This window comes from Dipteris shenzhenensis, chromosome 25 (assembly GCF_047967505.1).
Source record: "Dipteris shenzhenensis isolate YYH24624 ecotype China chromosome 25, Dip_SZ_1.0, whole genome shotgun sequence".
Lineage (NCBI taxonomy): Eukaryota > Viridiplantae > Streptophyta > Polypodiopsida > Gleicheniales > Dipteridaceae > Dipteris > Dipteris shenzhenensis.
In genome coordinates this window covers 23,164,067-23,178,426 of record NC_141620.1, presented here as the reverse complement: position 1 = coordinate 23,178,426, position 14,360 = coordinate 23,164,067, and the positions used below count along the sequence as shown (strand labels likewise).

General features: G+C 45.1%; 1 protein-coding gene across 4 annotated transcripts in view; it reads left to right on the top strand.

Annotated features, from left to right (window-relative positions):
• The window catches only part of LOC147885627 (uncharacterized), a 94,069-nt gene that overhangs the window by 42,790 nt on the left and 36,919 nt on the right, over nt 1–14,360 (top strand). For all 4 annotated transcript variants that reach the window (XM_087396678.1, XM_087396679.1, XM_087396676.1 and 1 more), the window contains 4 exons: nt 9,979–10,078; nt 10,162–10,371; nt 10,512–10,585; nt 10,852–10,974. In XM_087396678.1, the coding sequence (XP_087252804.1) occupies nt 9,979–10,078; nt 10,162–10,371; nt 10,512–10,585; nt 10,852–10,974 (507 nt within the window). The remainder of the gene's footprint in view (nt 1–9,978; nt 10,079–10,161; nt 10,372–10,511; nt 10,586–10,851; nt 10,975–14,360) is intronic.

Below are 14,360 nucleotides of genomic sequence, written 5' to 3'. Positions count from 1 at the left end.
TTGATAAACATGTGAGTGGCCTCTCATATTTTCTTTCTCCAAGTTTCTTTCCATGTTATAGTATTTGTTTTGTTTTAGGTTTTCAAAAAAAAAGTAAAATTCGATGGTGTGCAAACTAGAATCACGTTTCCAATACTTGAAAATTCATTGCGGATAAAATAAACTAGAAATCCAAGATGCAAATAACCCAACGGAAACGGCAAATATTAAAGAGAACCTCTTGGTCGATTTTTTGCTTTTTGGACTTCTTTTGCCTATTTATTTTCCCTCTGGTTGCTCCTTCAGCTTACGAAAATCACTAGCCTTGCCCTCAATTTTTATCACAAATCATCCTATAATGAGCTTCATGCTATGATTGATTATAGATCCCACACTGCTGCAGCCGTGTTACAGAATAATCGTTGCCTTGTCGCCTCTCAACTCTAAATGTAACGTGCGGACTGCCCTTAAACGTTTGACGATTGATTCATACTCATTTGGAGTCTTTGTTAATATTTGTACGTGTTGATCATCAACCCACCACCACAAATATGTACATTTTGGTTATCATCCCATTGCCACACCCTATGTCGCACAACTTCTTATACACTAGATCACACTTTTGGTTGAACTACAAATTGTTGCTCATTAAGATTTATTGATGTCCCTATTGCCGCAAGGTATGCAGCTTCAACCGCACCAATTGTACAAAATGGCCATCAGGAGATACATAATCCTTAATTCCTGACTTTTGTAATGGCACCCCATTCCCTCCAATCGAATTTTAAGTGCAGCTCAAAAATAAGAAGATGGGAGCTACATTTCCGTTCAAGCAATGTAGTGATCACCTTCATCGCACTTAAAACCTTCACTTGTGCCTGTATCAATATGGGTGTCACCTTTGATGGAAACAAAGTGTCCACTCACAAGCAACTTTTCACAACTATTTTATTGCTAAACCTGATGTGCCGTCGATCAACGCAACCAGTTCACCAACACACGTAGCTAGCAAATCTAGTAGCCCCCTTGAACGAACCTTGCTCTGATGATGAATCCACAAAGTCACCCCACCAATTGTATTGTTGTCATGTATCTAGCTACATATCCATTATGCCTTATGAGAGCAAAGCATACTACTGCTTGCTTTAACGTGCAAATTGCATGCTTGACTTCATCTAAAAATTGCATAAGCCTAATCTAAATCTCCTAACACATTGAACCAGCTTTGCCCACCTAGATTCTTTGTTACCAAATGCTAAAGCCAAACCTTTTGCTATACTCTGCGACCTAAATTTGTCAGTCGAGCTCTCAAGTTGGATTACACAGATTTTCCATTGACTCATGGGTTTTTGAGAATTTTTTGACTACCTAGCCTACGCAACTAACGGACTTGCCTCCAAAAATGTAATTCAATTCAATCCCTAGGAAGCTCATCATGTCAATTGCAAATGCTTTGATGGTTCACTTGCCAAATTTGTTTGCATGCCACTTGTCATTCATATGTGCATTTTTCTTCTCATGTCCACGACTCATCCAATAGTCCTAGACATGAATGTGCACATTGGTCTATTAAACCAATTACTGATGTCAAAACCGAACATTGAGACCTTGATGGTTAAGTCCTTGAACTATCTCAAAGGTCAACATCGGAGACCTTGATAGCTAAGTCCTTGGCCACACTTAATAGAAACACACTTACAACACATATTACATTCAAATTGGAACGTTAGGAAATGAGCTAGGACCCTATGAAGTAGGCTGCAAGGCAGTGAGACTTTCTCAACATCTTACGGAAAGGTGACTTTCAGTATTGTTTTCGTGTTTTAATAGATGCTACTTTCCTTGGAATAAAAAAGTAGCTCCTAGTCAAACGATGTTGATGGTTTGATAATAGCTCAAAATAAATGTCTCTTTTTGAGGGTATAGTCAAGTAAGATAAAGCAGTTAGATTTTTTTATTTTTATTTTTCAAGAAAGAGACTTCTATTAAGTAAGAGAAAAAACCTACGAGAGCAAGCTCAAAGCGGAATACATCATGAAATCATGAGGATAAATAAAACCCCCTCAAAGTGAGGTGGAAAAAAACCAAGGCTGAGGCTGAAAGTGCCACCTCAACCCTGTAGGAGTCTCAGAAAAGAAAGGAGAATCCTTCCATTCCCTGAAGAAAGAAGCCCTCCTAGCTGAGGCTGCACGGGAGTCTCCCTGCATACTCGTCCATACGGCTATCAAAGTATGTATGGTGTCTGTCCAGATACTAGCCAGAGTGTGCGAGGGATGAACCTGAGTACCCTCCATAGCCTCTGTGCATCTGGCTCTCCAGATATGCCAGGATGCTAAGCTCGCTAAAATCTCCCAAGAAGTATCCATAGAGCCATGTACATCTGTAAAAGGAAGGTGTGGTACCACATCCAACGAAGAGGACTCAATCTGATGACGTCAAACCAAAATGGCCCGAGAGGAGTCAAGTCTCTCATAGAATACCTGAGGCCCTGTAAGCGAAAGCCAAGCCACTGACCCCCATGTAATAAAGAATGGAGAGAGGGCAAAGTGACTGAAAATCTTGGCTACCCCCATCCAAATCATCCTCGCCTGTCTCAATCCCATAAACAATGCTGAATAGTCTCCGAAGCAAAGAGACAACGAGGGCAAGTAGGGTCGGCTCCGAACTTGGATCTCCAAAGGTTCACTGTAATCCCACCATGGATAGAAAGCCAACAGAAGAGAGTGATCTTTCTATTCCTGTGGGATTTCCAAAGTCTCCTCTAGAAGCACCTCTGCAGATCCGCAGTGATATCAAATGTCTCCCAATGAGGAACTCTGGAAGGTCTCCAACCTCTACCACTGAGCTGAAATCTCTTGGCATTATTGACCGTGTAACGAAAGAAGGGGATGCTCTTCTCTCGATGCCCTGCGGCAATCCACTCCCACTCTCCCGGGTCCCACTGCAAATACCTAGTTGGAACTCCCCCGTAGAGCCAAAGCCTCCAAGACCCGGTGGAGAGTAGCTGGGGGTCTGGGTCGAGGAACCACTCTGAATTCGATCCTTGCACCAAAAGACCTACAACCCTGATAGCCTGAAAAGCAGACTCAAGCAAGATGTCCTCTGTGCATCTGAGCAATCTGCCACCATCCTGCACAGTAAAAACTAAAGCATCCTCCTATGCATCTTGAAAGGCCAAAACCTAAAGTAGAACACCGCCTCTCGTAAAAGTACCTACCCAAGTGGAGCAAGTGAGTGGCATATCATCTGTATCTACCCACTCCTCTGGAAGGGCTGCCTCAATCTGCAAGATCCTCCGTGCACTCCCTCTGAGATGTCCTGTCAAGTGAGACTTGGTCTCCTCTGGAAGCTTGCGGAAAGCTTTCCAAGACCCCAAAGATGATGTAGATCCCCTCTCCCACCTGGACCACTGCATGTAGAGTGAGACACCAAGTGGTTTGCCATGATCATCTAAAATACTGTCATTCCACATGATGGGTTTCCTATCAATCTCTTCACGAGAGGAAGGAGGAATCCTCCAAAGAGTGCTCCTAAAACCGGCCCATGCTTTCAGAATGGCAACTGTGAGAGGGGATGAAGGTGATCTGAGGTGTGATGTGGTGAAGATCCACCTAATACTACTCATCCAGTCTCCTCCTAAAGAAAGTGTGCACCTCTGTATGTTGCTAATAAGAAAGGCCTTCCATAGTTCTTGCCCTGGCATAAATCCCCGCACCACCATCTTCTTGCATAGTAAAGCTTTGCACTGTAAATCTGGATCAATAATATTGAGGCCCCCTTCCAAGGTCTCCCAAGCCACCCTCGCTAAGGTATCTGCTGTGCCATCAAGCCCACTCCAAAGAAAATTTCTGATCGGTCTCCTGAGCTGAGTGATGCAGTCCCTAGAATAGCACCAGCAAGAATAAACAAACCATGCTGTGGCCAAGAGGACCTGGTTGACCACCACAACTCTAGAGGCAAGATCCAGCTTGGCTGAGCTCCAAAAAAGGAGCTTCCTCCTGATGGTCTCCAACACGGGAGCAAACTGTTGCGTGGAAGAAATATCCAAGCCGACCTGGCAGCCCAAATACCTGACAGGCACACCCCTCTGAACCCAAGTGAATCCTACGTCAAGCCCCAAAACTAGAGTGTCCTCATCACTGATCCAAAAGCCATTGCTGACACGTTGATAGGATAAAACCTGTATCAAGTTTTTGAGCACTGTATATAGCTGTGGGTAGGCACATAGTTGTACACATCTAGGGTAGGTGTGGGCTTTTGGCATTTGTGAATTTTTCTTTCACAAGCATGATGGACTGATGTATACTTTTTTGAGATAATAAAGTATGTTTTGCCGGGACTTCATGGGAAATGATGAAATGCAATGTGGTTGTACCATACTTCCAGAGCAAGGGTGTCTAGTGTGTGGTCAAGTGAAATGTTTTTGGGGTCATGTAAAGTCAAGTCATGAAGGGTTTTTTAATATTTTCCAGAGTCAATATGCACTTACATGTTACAGGAATTTGATATGTTATGGTGTCCATGTCAAAGGGTTTTTCATGTGTGTACACGGGGTTGCATGCAAGCTTTAATGTGCATGCTAATGTGTGTGGGAATTGTGTGACTAAAGGTCCAAAATGTGCATTTAATGTGATTTGGGGGAAATGTCTTGAGAGTGGTAAAATGTCACTGATGAGGTGGCAAATTAGGCTGAGGTGGCTGGACTGATTGGGAAGGCATCTGCTCATGTGAATGTGGCTACGTGAGAATGAAGGAGGCGCTTTTGGATGGCAAGGTGGCGGCTGGGCGTCGAAGGATGGGACTGTTGCTGAAAGAGGAGGATTGCGCAGAGAAGGAGCTTAGAAGCGGGGGGGGCCAGGATTGCGCAGAGAAGGAAAAAGACCGGGGATCTTTTGATGAGTGCTCCATGAGCAAGGGAGGAGAAGGGGTGTGATGATCTGAAAAAAAATAGCACAGGGCTGATGGGCTGTTAGCTGAGCGGAGAGCTGTTATGAGCTATTGCTTAGTAAAAGCTTGAGGCATAGCTGTGGCATCATTTCTGCTGTCTGGAGGACTGTAGCGACAGAAGCTATGAGTATGGAGTACTCTGCGAGCAAGAGAAAGATACATACACTGGACGTAGTTGTGTAAGAGCAGAGATGATCGATGCAATCCGCTAGCCAGTCCCTCTCACTCTTTGGTCACTGACTGCAGTTTTGGGGAGATGTATGGAATGCTAGAGCTCAGTGTTTGAGAAGGAGATGCTGTGGAGCAGTTATGATCACGTCAAGAGTTACGAGCTGTTGCTCTTGATGGAGGCTTACGAGTCTTGGCTGTGGGATCTTGATTGTGGGTTGATGTCTTGAAAAGTCCCAAAGATAACCTTCATGTGGGCTGTGGGTTCATAGTATTCTGAGGCTGACTGTTTTCTGAGTTTTGGGGGGAAGTTCAGTTCTAAGTTTAGTCTGTTTCGGGCTGTGTAGTCTTTTGTCTCTCTTTGAGTCTGTGTGATCCTTGTTTAGTCAGTTTTTTTTTTGTGGGGATTTGTCTCAGTGCCTAGTACAAAGACACATCCTCTAGAATCTGGTTCATAAGCCCACATTGCAGCTGATCCCTATGAAGTCTCACCTATCTAACGTGGTGAAGTACACAATTCCTGGTTGTCTTTCCATTTTTTGCTTACCATCTTTTTTGGTGATCTTGCTGGGGATAGGAGTTTTGAATTGAGATTGGGTACTCAAGACAAAACGGCTCAGAAGAATTGGCTGGGGAATGTTGCTTGAATTTCTATGTGGTTAGGGATTGAAACTACGAAGACAAAGCCTCGCATGAGAGTGATTCATTGTGAGTTATGTAGGGAGTGTGGACACAGGAGAGATAGATGCCTTGATGTTGAACTTCGGGTGATACGTCTCCGTGCTAAGGGTCAAAAGGCTTTGAAAGCGATTGCTCTTAGGAAGAAGAATGCCAGTCAGATGGAGGGTAAGCTTTCTTCTGTAGAGTGATTATTTTTGCTTTCTTCCCAGAAGAGGTTGGGTGGTATTTTTGAGTGGAAGTGTGTTTGAGATAAGTAAGTTAAGAGGAGAGATGGCTCATGAATTTCCTCGATTTCACGAGTTGCCCAATGAAGACCCAGAGAGGTTTTTTAGAGTGCTTGGAGTTCACAGCTCTTATTAAAGTTAGGAATGCTCCAGAAGTCCTTCTTCAGATTCTATCCTTTTGTTTGTTGGGAGAAGCGAGAACTTGGCTGCAGACTTTCTCTGCAAGGATGCGTGATGATCAGGGTGCTCACATACTCTGGAATCTGGTTCTATAAGCTCATCATCTACGAGCCCACATTGCAGCTGATCCCTATGAAGTCTCACCTATCTGACGTGGTGAAGTACATAATTCTTGGTTGTCTTTCCATTTTTTTCTTACCAACGTGTCCTGCCACGTCAACATCTGAGCTGGTTGCCACGTCAGCATCCACGTGTCTGCCACATCACCTACCTGCTGCTCATCTGCCACGTGTACTCCAAGTTGGCACCTTGGCCACGTCAGCAAAAGCCACACATGCCTAAGGTTTCAGGGGAGCATTGCACGTCGCGTTGCTATAATGTCGATGAGACCTTCTGTAAGCGACCTGGGCATCTCACCAGAGTCCCAAATACCCTGCAGGGCTGAAGTAATGTAGTCTCCAATCATATCCCAGAGTGCAATGAAAAAAGAGGGGGTAAGGCCATCCGAACCTGGACACTTGTCACCATCATGTAAATATCCTAGTTGACCATTTATTTGATCATAATTAAAGAGTTTTCATATATGTTAATTATGGTCAAAGAGTTCTTTTAATGGTCAGAGAATTGACTACAGTCAAAGATACTTGACTTTGGTCAAGTAAACCTGACTTCGGTCAGGGAGACTTGGTATATTACCAAGAGGGTTAACTACGGTTAACCAGAGAACCACAGAACTGACTATGGGAGGTTGCAGAAATGTAGTGTCCCAGTGGAGGCCTATCACACTTATAGGGACTTGTTACAAAATTCTAGCCAAGGCAATCAGCCTCCAATTGCAGCCCCTTCTCCCAGATCTTATTCATGACACTCAGATGGGATTTGTGCATGGTAGAAGCATTTTTTATAACATTTTCTCTTTCTAGGAAGCCTCAGAGTGGCCATGCAAAGCGGTCAGAATCTAGCCATTCTACTTTTGGATTTTGAGAAAGCTTATGACAGAGTAGATTGGGGTTTTTTGGAGGGCACCCTTCTACGTTTTGGCTTTACTGATGCTTGGATCAGAGGTGTTTCCTCCTTGTACGGATCAGCCCACAGCCAGGTACTTATTGGTGGGGTAAGGGGTGAGAGATCTCAGATTTCCAGATCAGTCTGTCAGGGATGCTCCCTTGCTCCTTTTCTTTTTTTGTTTGTGGCCGAAGCTATGAGTATCTATGTTAGATCTCAACCTGACATCTTTGGGCTGAGACTTCCCATTAGAAGGGAAGAGGAGTTACTTGACAGTGAGTTGGCAGATGACACAGCAGTTTACTTGGTGCCACTCCACAGACGCTCACTTCTTTCAGGACAGCATTGGATTTATTTTGTTTGGCTGCGGGGGCGCAGATAAATTGGCATAAATCCAATGGCTTTTGGATCAGTGATGAGGACACTCCAGTTTGGGGGCTTGACATAGGATTCACTTGGGTTCAGAGGGGTGTGCCTGTCAGGTATATGGGCTACCAGGTCGGCTTGGATATTTCTTCCACGCAGCAGTTTGCTCCCGTGTTGGAGACCATCAGGAGGAAGCTTCTTTTTTGGAGCTCAGCCAAGCTGGATCTTGCCTCTAGAGTTGTGGTGGTCAACCAGCTCCTCTTGGCCACAGCTTGGTTTGTTTGTTCTTGCTGGTGCTATTCTAGGGACTGCATCACTCAGCTCAGGAGACCGATTAGAAATTTTCTTTGGAGTGGGCTTGATGGCACAGCAGATACCTTAGCCAGGGTGGCTTGGGAGACCCTGGAAGAGGGTCTCAATATTATTGATCCTGATTTACAGTGTAGAGCTTTACTATGCAAGATGGTGGTGCGGGGATTTATGCCAGGGCAGGAACTATGGAAGGCCTTTCTTATTAGCAACATACAGAGGTGCACACTTTCTTTAGGAGGAGACTGGATGAGCAGTATTAGGTGGATCTTCACCACAGCACACCTCAGATCACCTTCGTCCCCTCTCACGGTTGCCATTCTGAAAGCATGGGCTAGTTTTAGGAGCACTCTTTGGAGGATTCCTCCTTCCTCTCGTGAAGAGATTGATAGGCAACCCATCATGTGGAATGACAGTATTTTAGATAATCATGGCAGACCACTTGGTGCCTCACTCTACATGCAGTGGTCTAGGTGGGAGAGGGGATCTACATCATCTTTGGAGTCTTGGAAAGCTTTCCGCAAGCTTCCAGAGGAGACCAAGTCTCAGTTGACAGGACATCTTAGAGGGAGTGCAGGGAGGATCTTGCAGATTGAGGCAGCCCTTCCAGAGGAGTGGGTAGATTCAGATGATATGCCACTCACTTGCTCCACTTGGGCAGGTACTTTTAGGAGAGGCGGTGTTCTGCTTTAGGTTTTGGCCTTTCGAGATGCATAGGAGGATGCTTTAGTTTTCACTGTGCAGGATGGTGGCAGATTGCTCAGATGCACAGAGGATATCTTGCTCGAGTTTGCTTTTTAGGCTATCAGGGTTGTAGGTCTTTTGGTGCAGGGATCGGATTCAGAGTGGTTCTTCGACCCAGACCGCCAGCTACTCACCACCGAGTCTTGGAGGCTTTGGCTCTACGGGGGAGTTCCAATTAGGTATTTGCAGTGGGACCCTGGAGAGTGGGAGTGGATTGACGCAGGGCATCGAGAGAAGAGCATCCCCTTCTTTCGTTACACGGTCAGTAATGCCAGGAGATTTCAGCTTAGTAGTAGAGGTTGGAGACCTTCCAGAGTTCCTCATTGGGAGACATTTGATATCACTGCGGATTTGCAGAGGTGCTTCTGGAGGAGACTTTGGAAATCCCACAGGAATAGAAAGATCACTCTCTTCTTTTGGCTTTCTATCCATAGTGGGAGTGCAGTGAGCCTTTGGAGATCCAGGTTCGGAGCCGACCCTACTTGCCCTCGTTGCCTCTTTGCTTCGGAGACTATTCAACATTGTTTATGGGATTGCAGACAGGCGAGGATGATTTGGATGGAGGTAGGCAGGATTTTCAGTCACTTTGCCCTCTCTCCATTCTTTATGACATGGGGCTTAGTGGCTTGGCTTTTGCTTACAGGGCCTGAGGTATTCTATGAGAGACTTGGCTCCTCTCGGGCCATTTTGGTTTGACGTCATCAGATTGAGTCTTGTTCGTTGGCTGTGGTACCACACCTTCCTTTTACAGATGTACATGGCTCTATGGATACTTCTTGGGAGATTTTAGCGAGCTTAGCATCCTGGCATATCTGGAGAGCCAGATGCACAGAGGCTATGGAGGGTACTTAGGTTCATCCCTCGCACACTCTGGCTAGTATCTGGACAGACAATCTGGACAGACACCGTACATACTTTGATGGCCGTATGGATGAGTATACAGGGAGACTCTCGTGCAGCCTCAGCTAGGAGGGCTTCTTTCTTCAGGGAATGGAAGGATTCTCCTTTCTTCTCTTAGACTCCTACAGGGTTGAGGTGGCACTTTCAGCCTTAGCCTTGGTTCTTTTCCACCTCACTTTGAGGGGGTTTTATTTATCCTCATGATTTCATGATGTTGTATTTCCGCTCAGAGCTTGCTCTAGCGAGTTTCTTTCTTACTTTATTAAGTCTCTTTTTTGCCAAAAAAAAAAAAGGGCTTCCTTTCTTGGATAAATTGTTTTTGTTTGTCTTTTTGGATTGATAGCTCAACTATCAACATGCCATTAGTTACTGGTTGGTTATGCAAGAGTAATTATTGAATTTCTCTGATTTTCAATTTGAGATGTTTGAGAGAGTCGTATGTAGAGAAGGTCTAAATCTATTCTATTTTTGGCAGTGGAAAGTCTTCCTTGTTCAGGGTTTTAGCTGAATTGTGGCCGTTACAAAGTGGGATAATCAAACGGGCTCCACGAGGAGACATCTTTTATCTTTCTCAGGTTGGTATGCATGCTATTGTAACTATAATAATTGTCAGGAGCAAGATTTTACAAAATGCGTTCTGATATACTGTTTTTTGCAGAGACCTTACGTTGTACGAGGCACCTTGAGGGATCAAATTCGTTATCCAGAAGAACCATTAAACATATCTAAAGTCAAGACAGGAAGGCAACAAGTTTCTTCTATTAGGCATAAGGAGAGTCATCCAGATGATGCCCGTATAGTACACATTTTGCATGCAACAGAAATAGGCTACCTGTTAGAGCGTGGAGATGGTCTTGATCAACTGCAGGTTGTTATCTTGGTTTGAGAACAAAGACTTCACTGAAGATATCGATAACTCGATAGAGTATGGTTTTGGAATATCGGTAAATGAAGGCAGCTGTATGAACTAAACCTATTTAATTGAATTGCCATTATGTTCTGTGACAGAATTGGGAGGAAACTTTGTCTGGAGGAGAGAGGCAGCGCCTTGCAGTTGCACGTGTGCTATACAACAAGCCTAAGTATGATTTCAATTTTTTTAAAATATAAACAAACTCTCAAGACCCTGTTTGGTAGAAAATTTTAATGAAATAGTCGTTGCCTATTTGCTTGTTTGGGTTTTAAATAAAGTTAATGTTTCTAAGTAAGAGAAATATCTTCTATTATTGGAGAAATGAATGTTAATTTAAGATTTATGAGCATTTGAAGCAGCATTTTAACTTCAATGTTTGTGCAAGCCAATTAAAAACATTCACTTTTGTACTTATCTATTCTTCTATCTTTGAAGGTTTGCTGTACTTGATGAATGCACTTCAGCAGTCAGTGCAGATGGAGAGGAGAAACTCTACATGCAATTGCACATGAGTGGCATAACCATGCTCTCAATTGCACATCGGCCAGCATTGAAAAAGTATGTCTCTCTTTTTCTCATGGTGATGTCTTCTGCAATTGTTAATTTATGTCTGTTTGAATCCGGAGGACTTACCTGCTTCCCACACGGAGGGGGCACTGGCACAGTGGATTATCTGTAGGGCTCTCCAGCTTTTGTGACAAGGGTACATGACTTTATAGCCCCCCCCCCCCCCCCCTTGGCGCCGACCACTCATACTTGTCATTTAGCAACTTGACTGCACTAGAAGCCACAGGATGTGATCCCCCTGCCCCGCCCCCCCGGCGTCCAGGTACATTTTGATTGATGTGGCATACATGAGCAACCTGTCGCATGAGCTAGTGATCCCATTTGGAGATGATGTACATTGTAGACCTCGCTTACACTTCATACACGCTTATATTAATGATCTAGGATGCTGCCATCAGATCGTTCCCCATTACCTAATTTACAGTACGTTCCCAACAACTAGGAAGATTCCCCAGAACCCTTTTTTATGATGAGTGCCAAGAGATGAGATCTCACCTCATACGGGAGTAGGCTCTAGGGCACTTGACGAGGTCTGAGGCGTAGTGGATCTCATGACGTCTGACACGATGTAAGAGGTGGATGTTCCTCTCACATAGGATGGATGAGGTGATTTCATGGGGGCTTCTATTGGAGGGAAAGCCACCCATTCCTATCATAGGCCGAGGTGTGTGGCACACACACACGACATTGTTCTATGACATTCCGGTTCAGTCATCATCTGTTATGTCCTACTTCCCTAAGTGCACCACATGCATTTTGTTCACTGCACAAAATGTGCAACCTACATTACGCTGGCTTCAAAACCATAGAGCCCAGGACCATGAGGGGTTGCGGATTGCACACTTTGCACATGGACAGGAAGTCTTGTCTCCGATCTTTGCGTAGATGTTCAATCATGCTCTGTGTCACGGCTTCCCCTCTGCTTGGAGTACCACCACGATCATGCTGATACACAAAGCAGGGGATCCCATGGACACTGGGAACTACCATACTCTCATGTTTGGTCACACATTGGCCAAGATTTATGGATCAGTATTAGTGAGAGATCAGCTCCTACATAGTGACACACGGACATAGGGATTTGGGATAGCCTGGATTCCAGAGATAGCATTCCACTCTTGATTATATCTTTACTTTGTGGACAGTCATCGAGGAGACAAGATCGAGATCCTAGAAAGTCTATGCTTGCTTTATAGAGAGCTGGGGGGTGATGCATTTGATGAGTTAGTGAGACGGAGAGTTGTTCCCTTGGAGGCCTATCAGATTGGGTTGAGAGCACAATCGGAGTGAAGCAGGGGCCCCCTCTTACGGATACCATTCATGCTATACATTGATGAGATATTAGATTCCACTCTGGATTGATCTCATCTTCCAGACAGTGAGATATCTTCGCAAGGTTTGGGCCTTACTAGGTGGAGATTACCGAGATTGACACTAGAGTCATCCATATGACTAGTCGAGAGGAGCGTTTGCACAGCCACATATCCAGATGGTTTGCCAATCAAGGTATTCAGATGGACCATCTCCCTTGCTTCCAATATAGCTTGGATGCCCTTGATCCCCTGATTCCGTGATGAGATCAACCGTATTATATGATTGGATCTACTCCAACTCTATACATCATGGACTTGGGAGGGGGGGGACTAGGAGTTCCCCATGAAGATCCAATTATATTGCGACTACTTCTTGAGAGTATCAAAGGATGGAGTAATTATCAAGATCCAGTATCTGGAGGATAGATGAGTCTCACATGCCCTGAGGATTGCCATTGAACCACCAGATGTAGACCTCATCGCACCAGTTGATCATCGAGGGAGGGAGACCATAGGCACGCCTAGAGAGCAGCGGATCTGTAGATTATGCACATTGGCAGAGGTCGAGACAAAGGAGCGTTTCCTATGTACTCTCCCCGTTTACTATGAGATCCGAGGACGGTACCACTGTCTCTTTCAGGAGAGACACGATTTTGGGCCTCTCTTCTGGCTGATTCACTTTCATGACCAGGTCTGTGAGGGTTTCTATCTAATGGAAATGCGGCGACACAGAGAGACCCTATTGTGCCAAACGGTGCTATGGAAGACAAGAGGAGAACGGAGCTCAGCGACATGTCACAATTTTCTACAGATTCGAGTCTGACCTCGGGACATAGTGGAGTAGAAAGAAAGAAAGTTTATTAAAGTTTTCTGAAGACCGATGGGTCTATGAGACTGTGAAAAACCTGGTACAAACGAGTTGTGGTAGTGGAGCTACTAAACGAGCATCCACACTAATGCAAAATACAAAAAATGTAGAATGGTAGTACTAAGTCCTAAGTACAACATAATCATGTCAATGGTCGACTATGCATCAATCTCATCATCATCATCAGCAGGACATCAGGGTGGATGAGGCAATGGGGGCATGAAATCGGCAATAGAGTGCTGTAGGCCACTCAAAGGTGTAGTCTTGGCATGTCTCCTGGTCGTAGCTCTGTGTCTAACCAGGGCTACTGTGACCCTTGTTGGCCGGGCTCCGACTCTAAATAGGGAGGAGATGTACCCAAGTCTGATCTGTGTGTCAACCCTCTGTCTGAGTTGTCGGGTCACAGGCTCCGGGTCATGGTCATGTCGAGGCCTCGTGTCATGGGGGTCCATGTGATTTGGTTGAAAAAACTTCGTGATAGAGCTATGAGAGGGATTAGCCAAGGAAAAAGTCTGCTCCTGTCTCCATGCTCGAAGTATCCTCTCGCGGTGTCTTAGTACCTCATGAATGAAACCTGCCAAACATCGCTGGTCTGAGTAGGAGAGGAATCGGGCCAAAATCCCATAGCTATCTTTGAAGAGGCAGTAGAAACACCCTTGGATCTCATAGTGAACATGGCATCTGAAGATGAAGTGCTCCTCTGTCTCAACCTCCTACATGTCACACAATGTGCATATGCGCCTCTTCTTGGGTAGTCGCTCTGCTCTGCCGCTCTCGATATGAATTCTGTGTGAAGAGACCCGAAACTGCCCAAGAGAGATCCTCAGTGAGTGGGGTAGGTAAATTTGTGTGTATCCTGGTGGGTCAATGAAACACTCCGCTGCGATATGTAAGAAGTGATCTTTGTAGAAGCTAAACTTCACTGGGAGTTCACTCGGTCCCAACCAGGTCCGAAATGTGTGTAGTTGTGACAGATCCTCACGAATAACCTGGTTGACCTCGTGTGATAGGAGGGGAGAAAACGGAGCATCCATGGTGTACTGGAAGGGAGGTAGTCTATCCATGTGGAGCCCCAATCGCTCAAACCAACTCTCTGTGCATGCATACCAGCACCTCTGGTCCCCTCTTGCTACAAGTGCCATAAAAGAGGACATAGCTAGCCATGGTAGCTTGCTACGCCAAGAGGTGTAATCCCC